The following is a 25,242-nucleotide window of genomic DNA, read 5'->3' on the forward strand; positions in this document are numbered from 1 at the left end:
GAGTATTAAGGTGCCCAACTATGTGTTTTTGTCAATGGTTCTCTCTCTCTTTAGTTCTGTTCATAGTTTTATGTATTTTTTGGTGCTTCCTGATTGGATGCATATGTATTTTATTTATTTATTTACTTTTAATTTATCATGCAAAATGGTTTCAAGTGTTCCACTCAATATTACACATCCAACTCCCTGCATCATACCCCTCTATGCAAAGTCTCTTTCTATTCCCACTGTACCCCCTTTGCGTCCTCTCCTGCCACCACCATCCACCCTTTCCCTTTGGGACTTACTACCCTGTTATCTGTATCTGTGTGTTACATATCAATAATGTGGCTAATCTTTCTCCTTCTTTGATCCCGTCCCCTCATTTCCCTTCCTGCTGACAGCTGTACATCTGTTTCTTGTGACCCTGCCTCTGTTTCTGTTCTGTTCCTCAGTTTGTGTTCATTAGATTCCACATAATAGTGAGATCATATGACATTTGTCTTTCTCTACTTGGCTTATTTTACTTAGCATGATAATCTCCAGGTCCATCCATGCTGTCGCAAAAGGTAAGATTTCCTTTTCTTTTTCACAGCCACATAGTATTCCATTGTGTATATGTACCACAGCTTTTTTATTCACTGGTCCACTTACATTTATCTTGTCCTCTAAATTGCTGATTCGATTCTCTGCTTCATCTAGCCTGCTTTTGATTCCTTCTAGTGCAGTCTTCATTTCAGGTGTTGTATTTATCATTTCTGACTGGTTCTTTTTTATGATTTCAATGTCCTTTTTAATGTTGTTTAAGTTCTTGTTGTGATCATTCATTCTTACTCTAAGATCCCTGAGCATTCATTATTTTAAACTGCATCTGGTAATTTGGTTACTTCCATTTTATTTAGTTCTTTCTTTGGGGATTTTTCTTTTTGATTCATTTGGGTCATATTTCTTTGCCTGTTTTGTCTATATATTAGGAAGCTCTCTCTTTCAAATTTGTTGTGGTTTCTAGATGAGGATGATGGGCTCAGTGATACTCACCTCCAGGCTGCCTGGGTTCCTTGATCTGGGAATGCTTCTTGAGGGTTATTTTTACCCTATTGTTGCATATGAGTCTTGAGTGCTGTTGGCCCATTTGTGGGTGGTATTATCCCTTCAGGCCAGCTGACTCTTAAGAATCAAGCTTAATCATGTGTATTAGACACTATGTAGTGTTTGTCCTATTGACCGTATTTATTCTCCACAGTATGTGGTCCCTGCTGGGCTCTTTCTTTGAGCATGTCACTTATGCAGCTAGCTGTGTCTAGTATTTGTGTGGTCTCCCACGCACTACTGGTTGTGTTGGTTCTGGGTCCTCTTGGCCTGGGTTTGGGTATGACTTGGCACCAGCTCTTGTTTATAACCCACTGTGGACTACCTGTCTGAAGCTCCGGCTCTGTTTGCTGTTTGTATCTGCATTTTCTGTGCCTGGGTAGTGTGGGAGGGGCCAACCTGTTTATGAGGATCAGCTTCCTCCTGCTTAGAGATGACAGCAGCTCCATAAAAGGGCCCAAGCTCTGTAAGATTTGTCTCTTTTTACAGCTGTGTGGGCTCAAACTAGCACCCGACCAACCCCTCTACAGGTTGCAGACTTGGTGGGGTAGGACAGCTGAGGTTGAGATGACATTAGTGGGACCCCCTACTTCAAGGGTCTGTTGGTCAGGAGCTAAGTCCAGGGAAAGTGGCCCCTACACCAGAGCCTGATCCCTCAGACACTGCTGGATATGCCTGATCTATTCCCCCCAGCAAAGTGAGCAGCAAGATCAGATTGGGTGGTGTCAACACTCCCCTCTGCAGAAGTTCTTCCAGCTGAGGAGCCCCTGGTTTCAGGGTGAAGACCAAAGAGAGTCCTCCCCTGGGGTTGACTGTGCCCCCTCAGAAAGCGGCTAAGCCCCCCAACCATTCCCAACAATAGGCTCCAGGGAACCAACACCTTGAATGTTCATGCTCCAAGACTCTCTCCCTTCCCACAGTGGAAGGAACCTAGCGCAGCGGGACGTGGCTGACTGACTTTTAAACTCCACCCAGTCCAGTGTGCATTCGAGCCACTGTGCAGGTGCTGACCACGGAAAGCAGAACTGGCCTTAGCTGGGCGGGTGTCTGACAAGACCTTCTTTCAGTCCTGGACCTCTCTGCAACTGGCCACTGGATATGCCAGCCCTGGTCCTCCCTGGCAGAAACCTGGCGCAGCTCAGTGGGAGACACTGCCTGTGACTGGCCCTCAGCAACCTTCTTGGAAGTACAAGCAAACCAGTGTTTGTGGCTGCCTCTGCTGGGCCCAGGTTCATATGGAGATACCAAGTTGCATTCCTAGGCTGGCCTTTACCCACACTGGATGTGAGGGAAGGTCAGCTAAAGGCCCAACGTCCCCTGAGGTGGCCTCCTTCAGCCTCTGTCTGCTGATTCATTGTTGGGCTCAGCCGATGAAAAAAACCTCTGGTAGAATCTAGGGCCTGGGGTATCAGGGATTAGAAAGGGTGGTGGTTGTGGCTCCCACCCCATGGCTCCAGTTGTCGGTCTGTTCTGACTCTTTTCACAGACCTCAGTGGGTTATGGCCTCTGAAACCCAAAAATGTGGTATGCTCGTGGTCCAGACAGTTTCTACTGAATCTCCCATGAGATAGAGCACCAGTCATATTCTTGGGAGAGTGTGGGGTAAAATTCCAGCCTCAACACCAGAAAACCTAGTCACTGACACACCCATTTCCTGTCTTACTTCTCAGAACAGCCCTGTCTCCATAGGGTGGGCCAGGACAGAGTCCTGAGGTAGGGGCAGTTGCTTTCCCCCAAGTTGATGCTGCACAGAGGGGCTGCTCCACCTAGAAAGATGGTGACTGAGGTATTGTAGAATGACTCAGCACAGGGGTTCTAGTGGCTTTTTCCATGGTGTCTCTCCCTGGGCCACCAGCTTTGTACTCTCCTCACATGACTCTAGTCCTCTCAGCCCTCCCTCTGGAGCCCCCAGTGAGTGGCTATGAATGAGATTTTCTGCATGGGTCCTTGAAGATGCAACCTGCGTCTCTGAGAGTTCCCATCTCTTTCTTGCAGACAGAAACCTAGGTTCTTTTCACCAGCAAATGCTATGTGGGCACCTCTGCTAGGCCATGGGGCTTTAAGCTGGGGCACCTGGCCTGGGGCTTAGGACCCTCACCTCTCAGAGTGAATTTCCCCGCTTTGAGAGTCCCTCTGAACCCTCAGCTGCTGCTCTCTCCTGGGTGTGGACCAGCCCTTTTCACATCTCGGCCCTTCCTAGCAATCTGTGTGGTTTCTTCTGTGACTCCTTGGTTATGGACTACTCTTCATTTAGTTCAGAGTTGGTTTTTCAAGGTGATTGTTCTTAAACTTAGTTGTAACTCCAATTTGGTCCTGGGAGGTGGTAGTTGGAACATCTGCCTACTCCATCGCCATTTTGTAATCTGGGTGCATATGTATTAAGAAAGTGTTTTCTTTTCTTGATGTTGTTTCCTCTCTATCATAAAATGTCCATCTATGTCTCTTGTTACCTCTGTTTGAAATCTGTTTTGTCCGATATAAGTATGGCTATACCTACTTTTCTGTGGATGTTATTTGCTTACAGATTCTTTTCCACCCTTTTACTTTTAGTCTTAAATTTGTCTGTGCAGCTTCAGTGTGTCTTAAGGAGGCAATATGAGGTTGGGTTTTTGTTCTTTGAGTAGGTATACACTGTGCCTCTTTATTGGTGATTCAGTCCATTTACATTTATGATAATTTTTTTTTTTTTTTTGGAGACAGGATAGATAAGGACAAACAGGAAGGAAGAGAGATGAGAAGCATCAATTAATTCTTCATTGTAACACCTTAGTTGTTCATTGATTGCTTTCTCATATGTGCCTTGAGCAGGGGACTACAGCAGACTGAGTGACCCCTTGCTCGAGCCAGCGACCTTGAGCTCAAGCTGGTGAGCCTTGCTCAAACCAGATGAGCCTGCATTCAAGCTGGCGACCGTGGGGTCACCGACCTGGGTCATCCGCATCCCAGTCTGACGCTCTATCCACTGCGCCACCACCTAGTCAGGCCATTTAGGATAATTGATGCATGAGGATTTCCTAGAGCCATTTTTATCTTTTGTTTTCTGATAGCTCTGTGCTTCCTTTGGTTGTTTTTCTTTGTGTTTCTGAGTGTTGTTTTTGTTTGGTGATATTCCATACTTTCCTCATTTTTTAAGCTATTTTCTCATTTTTGTTTTTTGCAGATAGTTAACATTAGGTTATTGAGAAAGTTTTGTATATACAGTAGTCCTTTGTCTTTTGCTCTCCATTCTCCTTTGCTAATTCTCCTCCCCTTTTATGTTGTCACAAATTATTCTGGTTTATGCTGTAAATTTGTTGGAGATCTTACTTGGAGGTTTGTGACCTTCTTTGTTTCAGGTGAAGTAACTTCATGGCATTATTTCCTGCAATGTGGGTCTTCTGGTGATAAATTCCTTCTGTAGGTCTGGGAAAGTCTTTATTTCTCCTTCGTACTTAATGGATAAGCTTTGCTGGATATATTCTCAGATGGTAATTTCTCTCTTTCAGTAATTTGAATAGTTGGTTCCAATCTCTTCTGTCTTGTAGTCAGAGAGATGCGAAGCATCGATTCTTTGTTGTGGCACCTCAGTTGTTCATTGATTGCTTTCTCATGTATGGCTTGACTAGGGGGCTACAGCATAGTGAGTGACCCCTTGCTCAAGCCAGCAACCTTGGGTTTCGAACCTGGGTCCTCCGCGTTGCAGTCCAACTGCACCACCGCCTGCTCAGGCCACTAGTTCATTCTTGATCTCTTTTGATTTGTTTGGTTCTTTTTAAAATTTCACTCTCTGTGTTAAATACTTGTTTTGTTCTTTAATTTGTTTTCTGATTGCATTAAATTGCCTGTCTGTGTTTTTTTCCATCTTGTTGAGTATTTTCAGAACTGCAATCTTGAATTCTCTGTCAAGTGTTTAATTTTTCATGTGTTTAAATTTGCTTTCTGGAAATTTTTTATTTTCTTTCTGAACTGTCTCTCCCTTCATTATTCATGGTAATTTGATGGACTCCTTCGCTGTCTAGGTCAGGGGTAGTCAACCTTTTTATACCTACTGCCCACTTTTGTATCTCTGTTAGTAGTAAAATTTTCTAACTGCCCACAGGTTCCACAGTAATGGTGATTTGTAAAGTAGGGAAGTAACTTTACTTTATAAAATTTATAAAGCAGTTACACCAAGTTAAAGCACATAATAATAATTACTTACCAAGTTATGTCGGATTTTTGCTAAGTTTGGCAGAATAAATATAAAACAACTTTACATATATATATACACACACACACACACACACACACACACACACACTTAATCTATCTTTTTTATTTATATTTTGGTTGCTCTGCTACCGCCCACCATGAAAGCTGGAAAGCCCACTAGTGGGTGGTAGGGACCAGGTTGACTACCACTGTCTAGGTCATCTGTATGAGTGACTTTTTTCTAGCAGATTACTACCAAGAGGTGTTTCTAATATTTTCCAGTAGGTGGTGCTGAATCACAAGTTTTAGCTCTGAAATCCACATGTTGACCTGCTGTGATGCTGGGTGTGGGGTGGGCTTAGGGAATCTGGCTTTGTTTTTCCTCCCAGTAATGGCACCTTTGGTTTCCATGTGGTCTCCCCTGCACTCCAGTAGGGGACCAGACCCAGAATACCCCCATTACTCAGGGGAAACTGTTTCTGTGGTGTCAGTTCTCAGGTATGTGGCTGATACACTCTGCAGTCCACTTCCAAGGGTGAAGGGAGGCAAGTTCTGGAAGATTGGGGGACTGCCTGTCAGGAATGCTGACAGTGGGACAACCGTGGCAGTGTCCCAGTGCTGTATCCCCTGCCTAGGTCCCTGCACTCATCCAGTACTCCTGTTGTTCACTCTTGTAGGATTGTCCACCTTTAGTTGCTTCAATGCATAGATGTCTTAGACATGCCTATGCACCAAGCTGGGGTTCCTTGAGTTACAGCTATTCAAATTGTTGAAATTTCAAGGACAGAGACCCAAGGAAATCTCTCATGTTACCATGCCTCTCAGTATTCATTTCTAATCTTCAATTCTTGATTGATTTTTTTTTTTTTTTTTTGAGACAGAGAGAGAGTCAGAGAGAGGGATAGATAGGGACAGACAGACAGGAATGGAGAGAGATGAGAAGTATCAATCATTAGTTTTTCGTTGCGACTCGTTAGTTGTTCGTTGATTGCTTTCTCATATGTGCCTTGACTATGGGCCTTCAGCAGACCGAGTAACCCCTTGCTCAAGCTAGCGACCTTGGGTCCAAGCTGGTGAGCTCTTTGCTCAAGCCAGATGAGCCCACGCTCAAGCTGGCGACCTTGGGGTCTCGAACCTGGGTCCTCTGCATCCCAGTTTGACGCTCTATCCACTGTGCCACCACATGGTCAGGCTAATCTTCAATTCTTGATATGTTCATGTTGTCCTTTAAATCCTTGAGCACATTAAGGTCATTTATAGTCAGTTGTGGAAATATAATTTTCTGTAAATCTTTCATCTTATTTTTAGGGTTTTGTCTTTGTATTTTTGTGGGGGGGTATTTTATTTTATTTTTTGAGAGAGAGACATACAGGAAGGGAGAGAGGTGAGAAGCATTAAGTCATAGCTGTGGCACTTCAGTTTTGTATTGATTGCTTCTCATATGTGCTGCCTTGACATGAGGGGCTTCAGGTGAGCCAGTGACTACTTGCTCAAGCCAGCATCCTCAGGGTTTTGAACCTGTGTCCTCAGCATCCTAGATCGATGCTCTATCCACTGAGCAATTACTGGTCAGGCTAGAGTGTCCTTTATAATCTAGCTAGTACCTGTTCTGGGTCTCTATCCAGTGGCCTGGGAATTCAATGAAGTCTTTACACCTTGATTGGTGAGGGCTCCCAGGCTTTGTGAACTCTAGCAGTTATTCAGTTTATAGGTAATTCTTTTCTGCCGAGCCTTAAGAATTTTATCCCTGAGCTCAGATTGATGTTCAACCCAAGTAGATCCTTTGGAACTTCTGCAACTTTCAGTGTAGCTCCCTTCTTTTTAATATTCTGTCCCACATATTGTAACCTCTTAGGCCTTCTCACTTCTAGTCTGTGTTTTCAGTTCTGCATTTTTGCTGGCTGTTCCTGGGTTCCCCTTCTTATACCTGCAGTGTGGAAATGGCCTCTAGGCAGAAAGCCAGTGGATTGTTGGGTTCACTTTTTTCCCCTTCACTGTGGGAGCACGGTCCTGCACTGACTGTTACCCAGTATCTGAAATGGTTGTTTGTGGGTGTTGTTCAGTTTTTTAATTCTCACTGACAAATTAGGAGGTCAGATACTGTTTCCCTAATGTGGTTGGAAGCAGAAGGTATGTTTCATTTTTAGAGAGACATACTTTTAAAGCAGTGAATTTTAACAGGTTAACAACAATACATTTGAGGGTGTCTTTTCTTGCTCTCAAGCATGTTAAAAGAAAACCATTTATTAGGAGAAACACCAAAATGGTTTGGGTTTTTTTGTTCTCTTTTTTCGTCTAGCTGAGTTTTATGCCAGTAAATCCTAGGAAGCCATAGTAGTCTGAATTCAAATCCTGAAGGAACTGTCAGTTCACTGAGACCTTTACTTCTATGTTTTCATTGGAGCTGTTGGTCTGGTGGGTCACACTAAATTCTCATAGTTTAAATTGTGGAGGACATTTCCCCCTGATTCTCTCCATCATGCAGCACTTACTGTCCCCAGATTGGCATGAAGTAATCAGCTGTGTGATGTTCATCAGGACACTTACCTTCTCATCTCTAAGTGGAGGGAGCTGGACTAAAGGGACTTTATGGTCCCTTTCGTTCAGTAAATGCTGCATGTTCTAGGTACTAGGGATACATTAGTGAATGAGACAGACAGGGATTCAAGTTTCATGGAGCTGTGTGGAGTATGACAGTGTATACTGTAAATAAAAACCAATTGAGAAAAATAACTTTGGGGCCCTGGCCAGTTGGCTCAGCGGTAGAGCGTCGGCCTGGCGTGCGGGGGACCTGGGTTCAATTCCCAGCCAGGGCACATAGGAGAAGCGCCCATTTGCTTCTCCACCCCCCCCCCTTCCTCTCTGTCTCTCTCTTCCCCTCCCGCAGCCAAGGCTCCATTGGAGCAAAGATGGCCCGGGCGCTGGGGATGGCTCCTTGGCCTCTGCCCCAGGCGCTAGAGTGGCTCTGGTCGCAGCAGAGCGACGCCCCAGAGGGGCAGAGCATCGCCCCCTGGTGGGCAGAGCGTCGCCCCTGGTGGGCGTGCCGGGTGGATTCCGGTCCGGCGCATGCGGGAGTCTGACTGTCTCTCCCCGTTTCCAGCTTCAGAAAAATACCAAAAAAAAGAAAAATAACTTTGGTGAGGAGTGCTACAGAAAACACACAGGCAATGTGAAAGGGTGTTGGAGAAGGGCCCACATTAGATGAGGTGGTTCAAGAAAGCTTCCCTGAGTTGACATTGGACCTGCCATCCAGATGAGCAGGATCAACCAGCTATTTGGTACTCTAGAGCAAGGACATTTTAGGTGGAGGGGAGAGCAACAAAGGCCCTAAGGTGAGCACAAAGCTGAATAGTAGGACACCATGGCTGGATTGTCATGAGTGAGGTCAAAGGGCATAAATGGTGTAGGTAAGGGGTAGGGATCAGGACCTAGCTCAATGTTGGCAGTCTGATTCCAAGACTCAGTCCTGCAGTGACCACTTCTCTATTAAGGTAGACCACAGCTAGATATTACATGGCCCTATATGTGGACAACAGAAGATTCTAAGACTCATTTTTTGAGGGGTGTGACAAGATCACTGCATCTGAAATCAGTGGGGACCGATAATGGCACAGGGTTCCATTATAGTTTTAACAAGGAGACGAAGGCCAGGTTCAACAGTCAGAGCTGGCACGAATCCAATTATAAATTTGCAGAACCATGGATAGCACCATAGGATCTAGTGCCTCAAAGAAAATGTTGGGCTGTTTCTGACTCGCATATAAAGGTTACATAGACCTGGTAGCCTAGAAATCCTGCTTTCATGGAAGGAAGCCACCAGGAAAACTTATTGAAGAGTTAAGGAATGTGTGTGTTTTTTTAACCATTTGAATAGTACGAATGTTCATGTACATCCTCGTGCTTCCTGACCCTCCAGAGCAGGCATCCCCAAACTATGGCCCGCGGGCCGCATGAGGCCCCCTGAGGCCATTTATCCGGCCCCCCCCACCGCACTTCCGGAAGGGCCACCTCTTTCATTGGTGGTCAGTGAGAGGAGCGCTGTATGTGGTGGCCCTCCAATGGTCTGAGGGACAGTGAAATGGCCCTCTGTGTAAAAAGTTTGGGGACCCCTGTTCCAGAGTACAATCATACAAAAATGTTCATTTTTAAAATGTATAAGGCAACATTAAAAAAAGGCAAATTGTATGTCCTTGTTTCCATAATTGGTTATCAAACAAACATGATTTTAAAGTTAGTAAAACTGGAACTGGAACTAATTTTTTTTTTTTTTTAAGGAAAAAAAACTCCCAAGGGTCAGTGAGCATGAAAAAATTTCACTACTCAAAGGGTTAAATAGGAAAAGAAATGACACTGAGAAACACCAACAGTTTGGAGGTGGAAGGGGCTTATCCAAAGCTAGTGGGCTTTGTCATGGTAAAAGGCAACCCTGCCCCTGTGTTGCTGGGATCATTCTTTTGCGCTTTGATACAGTTCTGGTTAGTAACTCTAAATGACCCGAACAACATGCAGTTGCTCACTGGCATGTGTAGTCTGCAAAAATCCCCTCTTCGCAAGAAGGCCAGAGCCTCCAGCCTCTGTCCACTCATTTCACCTTTGTCACATTATCCTTCACCCCTAAGTCATAAGGCCTACCAGCTTGCATCTGCGCAAGATTATTCCTGATGTGATCCCTTTTAATCAGGGAAATTATTATTGTCAGCCATCACCTAAAAATCAGTATCCACTTACCTGCAATTGCATTTCTCTGTTCCTTAAAATAACATTTTAACAAATCTTTGACTTGAACATTTATGGGTTTTTTTTAAGACTTTTTTTTTAAAAAAAAAAACAGGGACAGAGAGAGGGATAGATAGGGATAGACAGACAGGAACGGAGAGAGATGAGAAGCATCAATCATCAGTTTTTCGTTGCAACACCTTAGTTGTTCATTGATTGCTCTCATATTTGCCTTGACTGCGGGCCTTCAGCAAACAGAGTAAACCCTTGCTTGAGCCAGCGACCTTGGGTCCAAGCTGGTGAGCTTTTGCTCAAACCAGATGAGCCTGTGCTCAAGCTGGTGACCTCGGGGTCTTGAACCTGGGTCCTCTGCATCCCAGTCCAATGCTCTACCCACTGCACCACCGCCTGGTCAGGCAACATTTATGTTTTTATTTAACAACTGTTGTGTGTCTTTCTTAAATCCTATAGTCTGGCTTTTATCCCTAGCAGTGTAGTGAAACAGCTTGCCCGAGTTTATTAATGAGTTCTAATTTCCCCTCTTCCCTCTGTACTTCCTACTCCAGTTACCTCTTCTCCCATTCTCCTTTACTTCTCTGTGGTACATGCTACTGTTGACACATCCAGTTGCCATGGCATTGTCTCCTTCCTTTTAGGAAGCCTGCTGTTGTCTTCCTGCTTCTCTGTTGCCTGCTAGCCCTACACATAGCTCTCCCCAGCACTCTTCTTCCTCACTTTTCTCTTTGCTGTTCCTACTCTCAGTTCAACCATCATTTCTGAGCACCAATTCCCAAGTACCTATCTTCAACTCAGACTTCTCATGACCCCCTCTTTTGGGCCTAGTAGCATCTTCACCTGAATAATAACCATGGGTAAAAATCAAGTTTCTCTCCCTGTCATCCTTCCCCAGTTACACCAGACTCTTCTATGGGCATCATCTGTGTCCTGGGCACCTAAGCTCAATGGTTTATAATCATCCATGATCCATTTCTCTGTACTCAAGAAGTCATTTGGTCCTGTCAAGTCTAGCTCCAAATTGGAGAAGGTTGAGGAAAGATGGACAGAGGGGAAAGCAGAGACAGCAAGTAGTATAGTCCAGGTCAGGCTGTGATGGACATGAGAGTTGAGGGTAGTGCTGAGAAGAAGGGCAGATTGCAGGCGGGGTAAGGGAGGTAATCCGAAACTAGAAACACATACTATAGATTTGCCAGCATGGGAATGACATAAGCCAAGGTTATGTATCACAGCATTGTTTAATATCAAAAAATTATTGAATATTAGTGCTTATTGTCATGTGGATTCATCAGTTGAATTCTAAAACATTTATTCAGTGGACTGCTTGCTGTGCAGCTTTAGAAAAGGATAAGGAAACTAGGACCTAATAGCAACTTCCAAGATACATGAAATGAATAAAATCTAGATATAACAAAATACTGTGTCTGGAACACTGCATTTGTGTTTTTTAAAGGGAGGGGGTGAGGCCTTTGCTGGTTGGCTCAATGGTAGAGCATCGGCCGATGTGTCTAAGTCCCAGGTTCAGTTCCTGGACAGGGCACATAAGAGAAGCGCCCATCTGCTTCTCCACCCTTCCTCCCCCTTCTTTATCTTTCTCGTCCCTCCTGCAGCTAAGGCTCCATTGGAGCAGAGTTGGCCTGGATGCTGAGAATGGCTCCATAGCCTCCACCTCAGGCGCTAGAATGGATCCGGTTGCAATGGAGCAACGGCCCAGATGGGCAGAGCATCACCCCCTGGTGGGCTTGCCAGGTAGATGGATCCCTGTTGGGCGCATGCAGGAGTCCGTCTCTCTGCCACCCTGCTTCTCACTTCAGAAAAATTAAAATAATAAAAAATTAATAAATGGGGGGTAAAAAATATTTATATTCTTATTTGTTTATATACACTGAAAACCAAAATTCCCTAAGAGGTTTAGAAAAAGGGAGACCTTTTTTCAGGTGAAACAAGGGCAAATGGGAAATACAGCCAGCACAAACTAAAAGTTCACTCCGCTGAGAGAGACAGGAGGCCGCCTTTTATCTAGAAAGTTCCCACCCAGGTTCCCAATTGGTCCAATTTTAAGTAAACTATGTTCCCAAATTCATATAGTTCTGATTGGTAGTTATAAATGTAAATGCAGATTTACTCTTCAGTTCTCATTGGACAAGGAAGATCTCAGTCTGTTGAGTAGAATGGAGAATCCAGGGCTTCCCTGCAGTGGTTGACTCAGATAGCCTATACAAGCAGGGTGTAGTGTGGAAGCTGACAGTTCAGGCTGAAGATCGTCCCAGTATATACAGGGTAGGTACATGAGGAGCCCCTGTTAGCAAATGGCTGCTAGATTCATTATTTATAAAACTTGGATCCTCAGTTGACCATGGGGAGTCCATCACAGCAGATAAATTCCTTCTCATGGTTCACATCAAATTAATCTTTTTTTCTTGGGGTCCACAATACACGAATACACTCGAAGCCTACCAGGAAACCAGATACAGTGGCTAACTAGAAGGTAGAGGGTCCTGGACAGATGGCGCCCTCTGGGAGAGGGAAGAGGTTGGGAGGCCTTTCAACAAATACTTTTCTATATTTTTAGATTCTCGAACCATATACATGTATTATAATCTCTTCCAATTTTTCAAAATAATTGAGTTGGTTTTTAAAAACTCCAAAGAATTTCTGTCAATTGAATGAAAGTAAGATTATTTGACTTCTCTAAATGTCCCTTTGTGAGTCTTCTCTGGTGGTCTTGGCTTATTTTCTTTCACTTTGGAGGAAATGTTTCCAGCTTATATTTTATTGTGGTCTTCCACTCAGAGAACTACATTGCTAATTTTATTAATAAACTTGATCGGGTTTTCTTATGTTTCTTTCCTTTTCTTCCTCTGCTCTGTATACTTGTTACCAGGTTAGATAATATGTAGACCATTCATATAAATAGGAGGATAATTATTTAACCTAATACTCGAGTTCTTAACCCTGACATTTGTTAGTAACCCTAGGAAAGTATTAAATAAAACTCTTGCCCTGGCTGGTTGGCTCAGCAGTAGAGCGTCGGTCCAGCATGTGGAAGTCTCAGGTTCGATTCCCAGTCAGGCACACAGGAGAAGCTCTCATCTGCTTCTCCACCCTTCCTCTTCTCCTTTCTCTCTATCTCTCTCTTCCCCTCCCACAGCCAAGGCTCCATTGGAGCAAAGTTGGCCCGGGTGCTGAGGATGGCTCCATGGCCTCTGCCTCAGGCGCTAGAATGGCTCCAGCAGACACAGAGGAACACCCCACATGGGCAGAGCATCGCCCCCTGGTGGGCATGCCGGGGTGGATCTAACTTTGGAAAAGTACAAAAAAAACACACTCTTAACTTTATCATAATAAGTATTAAATTCAGGAGACCATATCTTTAAGACAGATTGAAAAACAGCAACCAGGTTTGATGTTGAGCTGACACAGGAGGAAACATTAGCAGGACATTTTTTTGTGGCAGGAAAGAGCTGTTTTTAGCTATTTAAAAGTCATTTGAAAATGTACAGACATCATGGTAGACCTGTGGACAGACATCGTAAGTCATCACATCCCAGGGCATCAGAAGAAGAAACTCCTGAGTATTCCAAATACCCCTCTAGGGGCTGATGGTCTGCAGTGGTGGGCATGGCACCACTTGGTAGGGTTGCCCCCTCAGAAATGTATGGTTGCATCATGTGTCTGGACTAGTTGGTCTTGCATTCAGAACAGGAAATGGCAGATAACCTCAGCTTTAATAGATATTTTCTTTTTTCTTTCAACTTCTCAGGACTAGAATACGTACTCTTCATAAGACTCATTTTCTTGTAATTCCATTCTTCAAAATTCTCAAGTTTTGTAGCTTCTTTTCAGCAAGTACCTTTTACCTTTCCATCTTTAGTTTTTAGGCAGAATAAGCAAGCGGGTTATTTCCTTGTCAGACTTTAATGGAAAACAAATGCCTTTAAAAGTAAAATAAGTTTTCTGATTTTTGATGTTCTTGCTTTAGAACATTAATTCCTGATTTGTAGGGAACATTTTTTACCTAATTCAAAGGACACTGGGGAGTAAAATTGGTAGCAAGACATCACAGACCGCTGTGATTTCAAACTCTTGGCAGGTACATCTCCATTTATGGACGCATTAACAGCCAATGGAACAACCAGCATACAGACATCTGTTACAGGAGTGACAGCTGGGAAAAGGAAATTTCTTGACGACAGAAGAGACCAGCCTTTTGACAAGCGGTTGCGTTTCAGTGTGAGGCAAACAGAAAGTGCCTACAGATACAGAGATATTGTCGTCAGAAAGCAGGATGGCTTCACCCACATCTTGTTATCAACAAAATCATCAGAAAATAACTCACTAAATCCAGAGGTGAGAAATGTTCCCTGGACCGATGCGTGCATCCTGTTTCTCCCAGCGGTGTTTTCCAGGCCTGTTCTGCCAAATTGGTGCTCTTTGTGCTTTTTCTAACTCTCCTTCCGGTCCGCTTCACAGTAACCACTGGGAGGTAGGAAGTAGAGGTGAAGTGTGGCAGTCTTGGTCCTCATAATGCTTATGACTGAAGTGAAGTTGGGACAGAGTGTGAGTGTAGTGTCTGTCTTCATTCTCAGGGGTTTGGACTGTGACAGGAATCAGAGTTCCTCCTGAATGGAGGAGATGGTGATTGTGCCTTCAGGTGGTGAGCTCTTAACCTGGGGGCACATAGGGCCTCCAGGGGATTCTGGCCTCCCTGAAGTCAACATGCAGAATGTGTGTGTGTGCACAAGCTTTTCTTCAGCTATCATCAGATTCTCAGAAGGCTCTTTGTTTGAACAAGATTAATATACCCTAGATCCCAGCCCCTTCAGAATATTTTACCATCATTCCCAGTCAGTCTTCAGCGTAATAGTGGAACTTAACAGCTACAGTAATTTCAACACTTGTTCATCACTAGTAGTGGTACATGGTCAAGTTAGCATTCAAGGATCAAGGGAAACTAGTGCTTGCAAAGGTTCAAAAACTAATTCCTTGATTCATCTAAAATCAATAGTATTTGAACCTGCATTGTACCTTACTTAAAATTTTAAGTTCTAGTCTGATTGTTTTCCACTTCCAAGCAGCTAGGTCAATTTTTTTACCCTAACAAGAGAACCAAACTACATCAAGTTTGTATATTGGCCATGGTCACTGACAAACCAGTTTGGGGCTAGTTCCCAGTCCATTTTTAGACTACACAAGCCCCTTCATTGTTTATGTGTAAATGCTTCAGAGAGAGATAATTTCAGATGGTTTTGTGCTCCCCATGTTCATATACTTGCACATATGCACTTATGCATCAAACGGGTAGAATTTCTGTCTCAACTGGGACAGGCTGGTGGTATTCAATAACAACAAAACCCCAGGGAACTGAACTAGTTTCTTTCAACTGGTTGAATGTGCCACCTGCTGTCCAAAGTATAGTAAAACCACGTGGATAGATGAGTAACTGTCTACTGAGAGCCACAATAACTAGAATATTAAGGTAACTTAGATTCACACATCTTTCTAATTATACACTATTCATAATTAATAATTATACTCTTCTCAGCATTTCCATTCTCTGGTTACAGAAATAAGAAATTTGTGAATTATTTTAAATTGTGGGTAGATATAGGTAACAGTACTAGGCTGTAAATGCACTTTCTGCAGATTCAGATTATTCCATAATGAAATGCTGTTAGGATTCTGTATCAAAAATACTCTTTGCCACTTTAACTTTGGTGACTTTCAGGTGATGAAAGAAGTCCAGAGCGCCCTGAGCACGGCTGCTGCCGACGACAGCAAACTCGTGCTGCTCAGCGCAGTGGGCAGCGTCTTCTGCTGCGGTCTCGACTTCATTTATTTTATACGGCGCTTAACAGATGACAGAAAAAGAGAAAGCACTAAAATGGCAGAAGCTATCAGGTATGCACAAATGGCATTTTTAAAACATTGGTTTGAGTATTTTGCTTTTAGTGCACCAGTGGCTGATGGAACAGGCTTTATCATGCCTTATGAATGAAATGTACATCTCCTTCCCTTGAGAAACACAAGTAGTAAAATTAATTAACTCATCTGTCTTTCCTGTGAGCCTGGCATGAATTACTACTTGCTTTGAGCAAAGAACTGATTTCAAGGCTGAGTCCAACCCAGTGAAGTGCTCAGGGAAAGTTTAATGATTAGAGTATACATTAGCTTATCAGCCACATCATTTGTAGTATGAATGTGTTCTGTCTTCACCCCTTAAATAAAGATGTATTCTCTTTCGCATAATTTACGATTTGCCTGACTGTAAAATAAATTGGCTAGGAATTATGATGAGTCAGTTTCATAACATCACATGAAAAGACTTTTTTAGTATAAGCAGTACACATTCTTGTTTAAATTCATCATGAGTTTCAACTTGAGATGCAACTATATAACATAGAATAAAATTAATTCCCTCTTTTTACCCCCTACCACAGTTCATTGATATGTCTTCCCCAACCTTTTTCTAAACATTTTCAAATGTGTATTCCAGCCTGACCAGGCAGTGGCGCAGTGGATAGAGCGTCAGACTGGGATGTGGAGGACCCAGGTTCAAGACCTCAAGGTCACCAGCCTGAGCGCGGGCTCATCTGGTTTGAGCAAAGTTCACCAGCTTGGACCCAAGGTCGCTGGCTCGAGCAAGGGGTTACTCGGTCTGCTGTAGCCCCACGGTCAAACCACATATGAGAAAGCAATCAATGAACAACTAAGGCAGGGGTCGAGAACCTTTTTGGCTGAGAGAGCCATGAGCACCACATATTTTAAAATGTAATTCCATGAGAGCCATACAACGACCCATGTATGATACGCATTATCCAATAAAAATTTGGTATTGTCCCGGAGGACAGCTGTTATTTGGCTTCAGCCACCCGCAATCATGAGCATGAGTGATAGGAAATGAATGGATTGTAATACATGAAAATGTTTTATATTTTTAACATTATTTTTTTAATTAAAGATTTGTCTGCGAGCCAGGTGCAGCCATCAAAAAAGCCACATCTGGCTCGTGAGCCATGGTTTTCTGACCCCTGGACTAAGGTGTCACAACGAAAAACTAATGATTGATGCCTCTCATCTCTTTGCGCTCCAGTCTGTCCCTGTCTATCCGGATCTCTCTCTCTGTCTCTAAAAAAAAAAAATGTATTTCATGCACACACAAAAATAATAAAGCTTTATTTTTAGTTCTGTTAAATAAATGGAATTATACCATGTTGTTTTGCAACTCACTTTTCTTTATTTAACCATATGACTCCTTTCCATTTTCTTTGTTTTGGGGTTTTTATCTTAACAGTTGAAAAAGCTCTTCTTAGAACCACTTAATTCTACTATGAGCCTTTCCAAATACATATTTGTTTATATCCCTCACTTCTCATGCTAATCACTATATATATAACATAAAGCATCTAATTTTTCAGAGATTAGTTTTATTTAAAATGAGTGAACCCAGTCACCAACCAGAAAGACCATTGTGCTTCCCTATACACCTTCCTAAGATATTTATAAGTGGCCCTTAAGGACCCTCTGTAGTTTATAGAAAGATGAAAACTTTTAGTCACAGGCTTTGCAAAATGGCAATAAAGTTTGTTAGATCTTATCCAAAATCCCTAGGTATTTGGAGAGTTGAAGTTGAGCCTCTTTGGTAATTATTTGGACTCCAGGTAGCTGAAACCCTAAGGAAATAACCCTGGGGACACAGCCTGGTGGTCCCCTAAACTGTTCAGACATGCCAGTCAGGATTGGTGGAGGTGCTTTTTTCTGTTTTGGTGGGTCTGGACTTGGGGGTAGTAGCATCTGACAGATCTCCACACCTTGGTCATTGCTTTGGTCTTTTATAACATTTCTAATTTTCAAAAATAATGTTTTCTCATACTATGTAAACATGTATTGTCAATCATACAGTAGTTTTGTTTTGGGGTTTTTTTCCCAATAATAGTTGGAAATTTTATAATTTCATTTTTAGTCAGAGGTCCCCAAACTGCAGCCCCCTGAAGCCATTTATCCGCCCCCGCCGCACTTCCAGAAGGAGCACCTCTTTCATTGGTGGTCAGTGAGAGGAGCACATTGACCATCTCATTAGCCAAAAGCAGGCCCATAGTTCCCATTGAAATACTAGTCAGTTTGTTGATTTAAATTTACTTGTTCTTTATTTTAAATATTGTATTTGTTCCCGTTTTGTTTTTTTACTTTAAAATAAGATATGTGCAGTGTGCACAGAGATTTGTTCATAGTTTTTTTTATAGTCCGGCCCTCCAACGGTCTGAGGGACAGTGAACTGGCCCCCTGTGTAAAAAGTTTGGGGACCCCTGTTTTAAGTATTATTTCTAGTCTCCAAAATAATTTCAAACTTGTAGAATGCTTGATGAGACCATCTTGTTCAGTTTGAAATTAAACTGCTTGACCATGCACATGAACCTTGACAGATTGTTGGTACCTCTGAGACAACTTGTAGATATTCCTAATTATTAAGTCCATTCCATTTTTTCAGGATGAGCTACGTAAATATAGTTTTTATTTGTCTGGTACAAAACATTTTGCTTCAGATGGCTGCTGTGTATTTTCTGTAAGAGCTCACTGACTTTACACAGTACTGATTGATTTGAAGAGAACTTGACACAGTACTGATGAGAAAGTGGACTTTGGCAGTCAGTGCCTTTTCAGCCCTGGCGCACTTCACCCTGCAGGTGTTTCCCAGAGCGGCACTAAATCTCGGTGCCTCGCGCTAGTCCTGTCCTCCAGTGTTGAGTTGCCCTCAACAATGACTACGGCTTGTATTGTTGGAATTAGAGCAGAGGAAAGATAGATGGAGATCTTATTTGTTGAACTTCCAGGTAATTTTAAATGTCTATTTTTATCAGCTGCCCACTCCCATTATTTTCTCCTAACTTTCCTCACTCTCCACAAAAACTGAATTAGTATTCTAAGAAAAAACCAAATCCTGCTTTAGCAACACTTGGTTCTTCTTTAAATGAATATATTTTTGTTAATGTACTCTGGCAGAATCCTAAAAATAATTAGTTACATCAGATTTACTTTTCACTCTTGCTCATTTGCATTTAAATTGTTTCATATGTGTAAGATTGACAAAGCTATTGCTGTGTATATTTTTTTGTTTCTGTAGTATCTTGTCTTGATTTTTTTTAAACTGGGGCAAAGAATGTCATTGTTTCAAGCTTACAAAAGAAAGAAATTAGATTAGATTTAAACATAAGCTTTGTTGGGAATCTTTTGCCACTAATTCTGTTATCAGAATTGTTGGTGATAACCAGTTTGCAAATAAATTGTAATAAAAATATTCAGCACATTAATGACAAAATTATTATGAATCAGTTTATATAATGTTATGCTTTTGAAGTCTTGGGGAACTGAAAGACTAGGAGCCTTCTCTCCCTAGAAGGGAAGCGTTTTCTAACGCCATGGAGTAAGACAGAAGGGGAGCTGAGAAAGAGCAAGGCTAGCAAGTAAACATGCCCCTAGACCCTCACCTCTCCTCTCCTCACTCAGTCCTAGTCTGAAAGATCAAAATGAAGGGAGAGCTCAGCTGAGACAGGACAGTGAGCTATTAAAACTTCAGATTCTAGTTGCCTCATTTGTCTCAAACAATTGGTAGGGTATTGCTTTAATATGATTTTCTAACTTTTGGTGATGTCTGTGAAGGTAGTAAATGTTCTTCAAACAAATAGTCAGAATTTTGATTTTGTTTAATTATAAGTCTTTTAAAACTTTATTTGTGGCAGATATAATCTCTTTCCTTCCCTGCTATACCTGGCACAGCAGCCTGAATTTTAAGATAATTCAAAGGAAACTGAATTTTAAATTTAGTATGCATTGAGCACATTTGAACATACATATGTTTTGATCTTAACTTTTAAAATAACTTGCAAAAGCAGGGGGAGGACATGTTCTCCTTGAATGCTAAGCTCTGTGAGCTTCATCCCCAGGCCTGAAGGTAGCCACCACCTCCCCATCTGGGAGTGGGGCAGCTTGATATGCAGCACCACTAACTGAGCATTTGTGACTCTGGGGGGTGTATACTAGACAGAGAAGCATTTTTATAAAGTTTTGTGTGTGTTTGTTTTAAAACAAAGCCAGTTTCTCGTGGACCGTGCTACCCCTGGCTCTTAGAGCTCACACTGCAGCATGGCCAGGTTGTGTTCTCTGAAAGGGAAGACAGTCTTAGCTCCAGAGGGTGCTGGCTAATTCATATACAGTTCATGGAGTAACTCATTCCTTTTACCATTACTGTATAGAATTTATCATTACACCATTTTGATCATTTTCTTTTTATTGTGTTAATCTGCCATCCCATCCATAGTTTCCAGTTGTTCATAAGAAGTACATGAAAGTGGAGAGACATATTTTGAAAATGTCTGCCTTGTATCAGAGATAAATTCATCAATTACCTTGTAACTAAGCATAGACAATATATTTCCATCATGTGTACTTACACCAAATCCTCCAAAGCTGGTATAACTGAAGTATCCTTGTGTAGCTTGTATAGACAAGGACCTATTTAAAAGTTATTTCAAGGACCTATTTAAAAGTTGTCTGGCTCTTTTCATAGCATTAAAACTCATTGTGATCTTTCTACCAGTGCCTCAGGCTCTTAGTGCAACTCTTTCATTCCAATGAGTTTATTTTCACTCAGTGTACAGATTTAGAAAACCTTGGGGGGGACCTTGAGGGCCAGGCTGAGGACTGTGACTGGGGCACCTTTGAGGATTGTTCCTGGAGTCAGGCTTGCAGGCTTCTAAGTTCTGCATTACCTCCTTTCCCCTGTTACTTACACACACACACACACACACACACACACACACACACACACACACCTCTTCCAACCTGCCGTCCTCCAAAATATATATGGCAGTTGGTGGGTAGGCACTATCTAAGATGCCCAGTCATGATTTTTAGAGATAATCTGAACAGGTTGCTCTAGCTTTTAAATTGCTGAATGTTAGAGAACACCCAGGTTGTTATTTTTAGTACCAAAGATACAGAGGTCAGATTTAGAATTTAGAGTTCTGTGATCTGACCTAGAACTCAGGCTGCATTAAAGGAATTATCTGGTATTTATTTTGGTGTGTATTTTCTCCTTTTCTTCACTGTGTTAGAGGATAACAAGCAATCTCTGAGCATAAAATGAGAGTCTAGCGGTGGATAGAAGACGCACATTCCCAGCATGGTGTCAGGCCAGCCTACCCTGAATTGAAAAACAGCCTACACTTCCAGCCTGATCCTAAATCAAATCTAAAAATAGCCTTGGCAAGGTTTTGTAAAAATCCACATCCATTGTGAAGGCTGCCCTGACCCAGTCTCTCTGAAATCCTCCTGCAATTATATTCTACAGCACACAGTGTCTGCTCTTTTTGTTTTTCTTGTTTGGAACTTATATTTTAAACCAGCCTGTAAACTTCTTGTCTCTATATCCCTCAAGGCATTTATTCTACTTTTTTATAGATTCAGGAAATATCTTTTATTTCCAAATAATCAGTAAGGTGTCTGAAATCTCATACCAAGTCTGGATCCCGACCCTGTGGTCCCTGACCTCAGTCCTCTAGTCTTTACTTAACACAGGGCAATGTTAATAGTGTGCCCTATGCCAGGTTTTCTCTCAGAGAGCTTCTAAGTTGGTCATCTCAGGCAGTGGTCTCCAACCTTTTTTGGGCCATGGACCAGTTTAATGTCAGAAAATATTTTCATGGACCGGCCTTTAGGGTGGGACGGATAAATGTATCACGTGACCAAGACAAGCGTCAAGAGTGAGTCTTAGACGGATGTAACAGAGGGAATCTGGTCATTTTTTAAAAATAAAACATTGTTCAGACTTAAATATAAGTAAAACGGAAATAATATAAGTTACTTATTCTTTCTCTGTGGACCAGTACCAAATGGCCCACGGACTGGTACCAACCAGTCTGCAGCCCAGGGGTGGGGGACTACTGATCTAAAGTTCATGATGTTTATTGGGCTCCTTTATGTGTTAAAGGGAAGGAAGGCTGAGGGAAAAGACATACTGGTCATAGAGCCCATGAGCCATTGCAAATATAAGAACAACCTATGGCTGTATACTTCCTGTAATCTTCACCTAAGTCCTGTAGCAACAGCCGCTTCTAGTGTGGCAACCAGGGTATCATTAAGCCTGATAACACACAATAAATATCCATGGTTTACAACTTCAGAGAGAAAGCTTTGAACAAATCTCAACTCATAATCATTTCCACAGTTTACATCTTGGCAAATGGAAGTCTATAATAGTGGATTTTTTTGTTGCTCAAATACGTGATATTTTGAGTAATTCCCCATTTACTTTTCATTTTAGAAACTTCGTGAATACTTTCATTCAGTTTAAGAAGCCTATTATTGTAGCAGTAAATGGCCCTGCCATTGGATTAGGAGCATCCATATTGCCTCTTTGTGATGTGGTTTGGGCCAATGAAAAAGCTTGGTTTCAAACACCCTATACTACCTTCGGACAGAGTCCAGATGGCTGTTCCACCGTTATGTTTCCCAAGATTATGGGAGGAGCATCTGTGAGTACCTCTTTTTAAAAAATAATTCTAGAAAACTTCATGAAGAAATCTAGTTTCATTGTTGGTTTCCTAAATATATACAGGGTGTCATTCTGTGGGGACTTTTCACCAGACACATTTATAATTCAGTTCTTGTTCATTAACTTGTATTAATTAATGAAATCATAGAAGATTTTCATATTGGTTCATAGAACATTTATTGACACTGTTTTATATCACTTCCTGGAGAAGGACCTCATTCAGTGAGGAATCTATATATCTCTGCATAATTAACTGATATTCATTATTAGTAAATACCCAGTTTGTAACGCATACAATCGAGATGGCAGTCGGAATATCTTTTTTACCTAATAACCTTAAAGCTACACTTCTAAGAGAAAGGAAGAGTCACACTCACACGGGTCTCACTTTAAGTCAGAAGCTAGAAATGATTAAGCTTAACAAGGAAGGCGTGTTGAATGATGAGACGGGCCAAAAGCTAGGCCTCTTGTACCAGTTAGCCAAGTTGTAAATGCAAAGGAACAGTTCTAGGAAGAAACTACAAGTGTACTCCAGTGAATATATGAATAATAAAAAAAAGCAAAACAGCCTTATTGCTGATAAATAAGCAATATAGAGTAGTCTGGATAAAAGATCAAACCAGCCATAACATTCTTTAAGCCTAAGCCTAATCCAGAGCAAGGCCCTAACTCTTCTCAGTGTGCGGAGGCTGAGAGAGGTGAGAAAGCTGCAGAAAAACAAGTTTAAAGAGGTTGGTTCGCAAGGTCTAAGGAAAGAAGCTGTCTCCACAACATATAAGTTAGTACAAGGTGAAGCATCAAGTATTGATGTAGAAGCTACAGCAAGTTATTACGAGCTGGTTAAGTTAACTAAGTAGTTGGCTACACTACACCACAGATTGCACTGTAGATGAAGCAGCCTGATATCAGAGGAAGATGCCATCTAGGGCTCTCCTGCTAGAGACAAGTCAATGCCTGGCTTCAAAGAACAGGCTTACTCTCATGTTAGTGCTAATGTAGTTGGTTACTTTAAGTTGAAGCCAGTGCTCAATTTTCAAGCCCAGTGTTGAGACATACTGATCAGAAAAATAAGATTACTTTCAAAATATTACTGCTCATTGACAGTGTACCTAGTCAGCCAAGAGCTCTGATGAAGATGTACCATGAGATTAATGTTGTTTTACCTGCTAACACAACAATCCCTCTGCAGCCATGGACCAAGGTATAATTTTTGTTTTCAAGTCTTACTGTTTAAGAAATACATTCTGTAAGGCTGTAGCTGCCATACAAAATTAAATTGAAAGCCTTCTGAAAAGGATTCATTATTCTAGATGCCAGTATGATCAGTCATGATTCACGGGAAGGGGTGAAAATATCAACGTTATCAGGAGTTGATTCCGACCCTCATGGATGACTTTGAAGGGCTCAAGACTTTAGTGGAAGAAGGGACTGCAGTTGTGGCAGTAGCCACACAATTAGAAGTGGAACCTGCAGACATGACTGACTTGCTGCAATCTCAGGATGAAACTAACAGACAAGGAGTTGCTTCTCATAGATGAGCAAAGGAAGTGGTTTCTTGAGATGAAATCCAGTGCTGGTGAAGATGCTGTGAAGATTGTTGAAATGACAACAAAGGATTTAGAATATCACAGGAACTTGGTTGATAAATCACTTGGCAGGATTTGAGAGCACTGACTTCAGTTTTGAAAGAGGATCTACTATAGGTAAAATGCTATCAGATAACATTGCATGCTCTAGAGAAATGGATTTGTCCATGAAAAGAAGAGTCAGTGTGGCAAATGTCATTCTTGTCATATTTTAAGACATTGCCGCCACCACCACCCAGCCTTAATCAGTCTCTGCCCTGCTCAGTCAGCAGCCGTCAACACTGAGGCAAGACCCTCGACCAGCAAAAAGTGACTTGCTGAAGGCTCAGATGGTAGCTTTTTTTTTTTTAGTAATAAAGTATTTTTAAATTAGGGTATGTATATATTTTTGTTAGATAGATGGTATTGCACACATAACAGACTACAGTATAGTGTAAACATAACTTATGTGCACTGGGAAACCAAAAAATTCATAGGAATCGCTTTATTGCAATATTCACTTTATTGCTGTGGTCTGGAACCAAACCAACAACAACTCTGAGGTATTTCTGTAGTGTCTCCAAAAGCAGGTACTGAAATGGCGTTTGGCATGTAGGAAAACTTAGGTAGCCAATACCAGTTTGAAGGGTCAGGGAGGAAATAGAGCTGGACAGGGGTAGAAGTCGAGCTGTGAGGCAGGCTCAGCAAAGCTTTGGCCACCCCATGGGAGCTCTGGGGCATACGTGGCCTGGCTGTAGCTGTCGACAATAGACCGAAACGGCTGAACCCTTTCTGTCCATTACCCCTGAGCATGGGCTGTTGGGAAGAGCACTTTGCCCATGCATGGGTGCTTTCTGCTGGTGGCACTGCCAGCAGCCGGGCAGCAAGAGCTCCCTGGTGATGGATCTGAATAGCACATTCCTGTGTGCACAACGGTCCACCCCTTATCATCTCTTTGGATCTGCATCTTCTTACAGTTCAGGGGCAGCTCCTCCAGGTTCCAAAGGCCTCCCTTCCTGGGAAAGACTTTGAGGAGGAGGATTAGACGGTGGTAACTGTTGCAGGCAAGAACCACCTGGATGTTAAAATTTGTGGATGAAAGTACAATGAGAAAAAGGATATTTGCATCCTGTCATTACTTATGGTGGAAAAAATAGT

General features: G+C 42.2%; 1 protein-coding gene across 7 annotated transcripts in view; it reads left to right on the forward strand.

The window, feature by feature from the left end:
- The window catches only part of CDYL (chromodomain Y like), a 227,807-nt gene that overhangs the window by 191,844 nt on the left and 10,721 nt on the right, over window positions 1–25,242 (forward strand). For 6 of the 7 annotated variants that reach the window (XM_066376943.1, XM_066376949.1, XM_066376942.1 and 3 more), the window contains 3 exons: window positions 14,063–14,319; window positions 15,698–15,870; window positions 22,289–22,499. In XM_066376943.1, the coding sequence (XP_066233040.1) occupies window positions 14,063–14,319; window positions 15,698–15,870; window positions 22,289–22,499 (641 nt within the window). Of the gene's footprint in view, window positions 1–11,640; window positions 11,719–14,062; window positions 14,320–15,697; window positions 15,871–22,288; window positions 22,500–25,242 lie in introns of those variants that run through there. The other variant, XM_066376947.1, reaches the window with a different exon arrangement.

Source organism: Saccopteryx leptura, chromosome 3 (genome assembly GCF_036850995.1).
Source record: "Saccopteryx leptura isolate mSacLep1 chromosome 3, mSacLep1_pri_phased_curated, whole genome shotgun sequence".
NCBI lineage: Eukaryota > Metazoa > Chordata > Mammalia > Chiroptera > Emballonuridae > Saccopteryx > Saccopteryx leptura.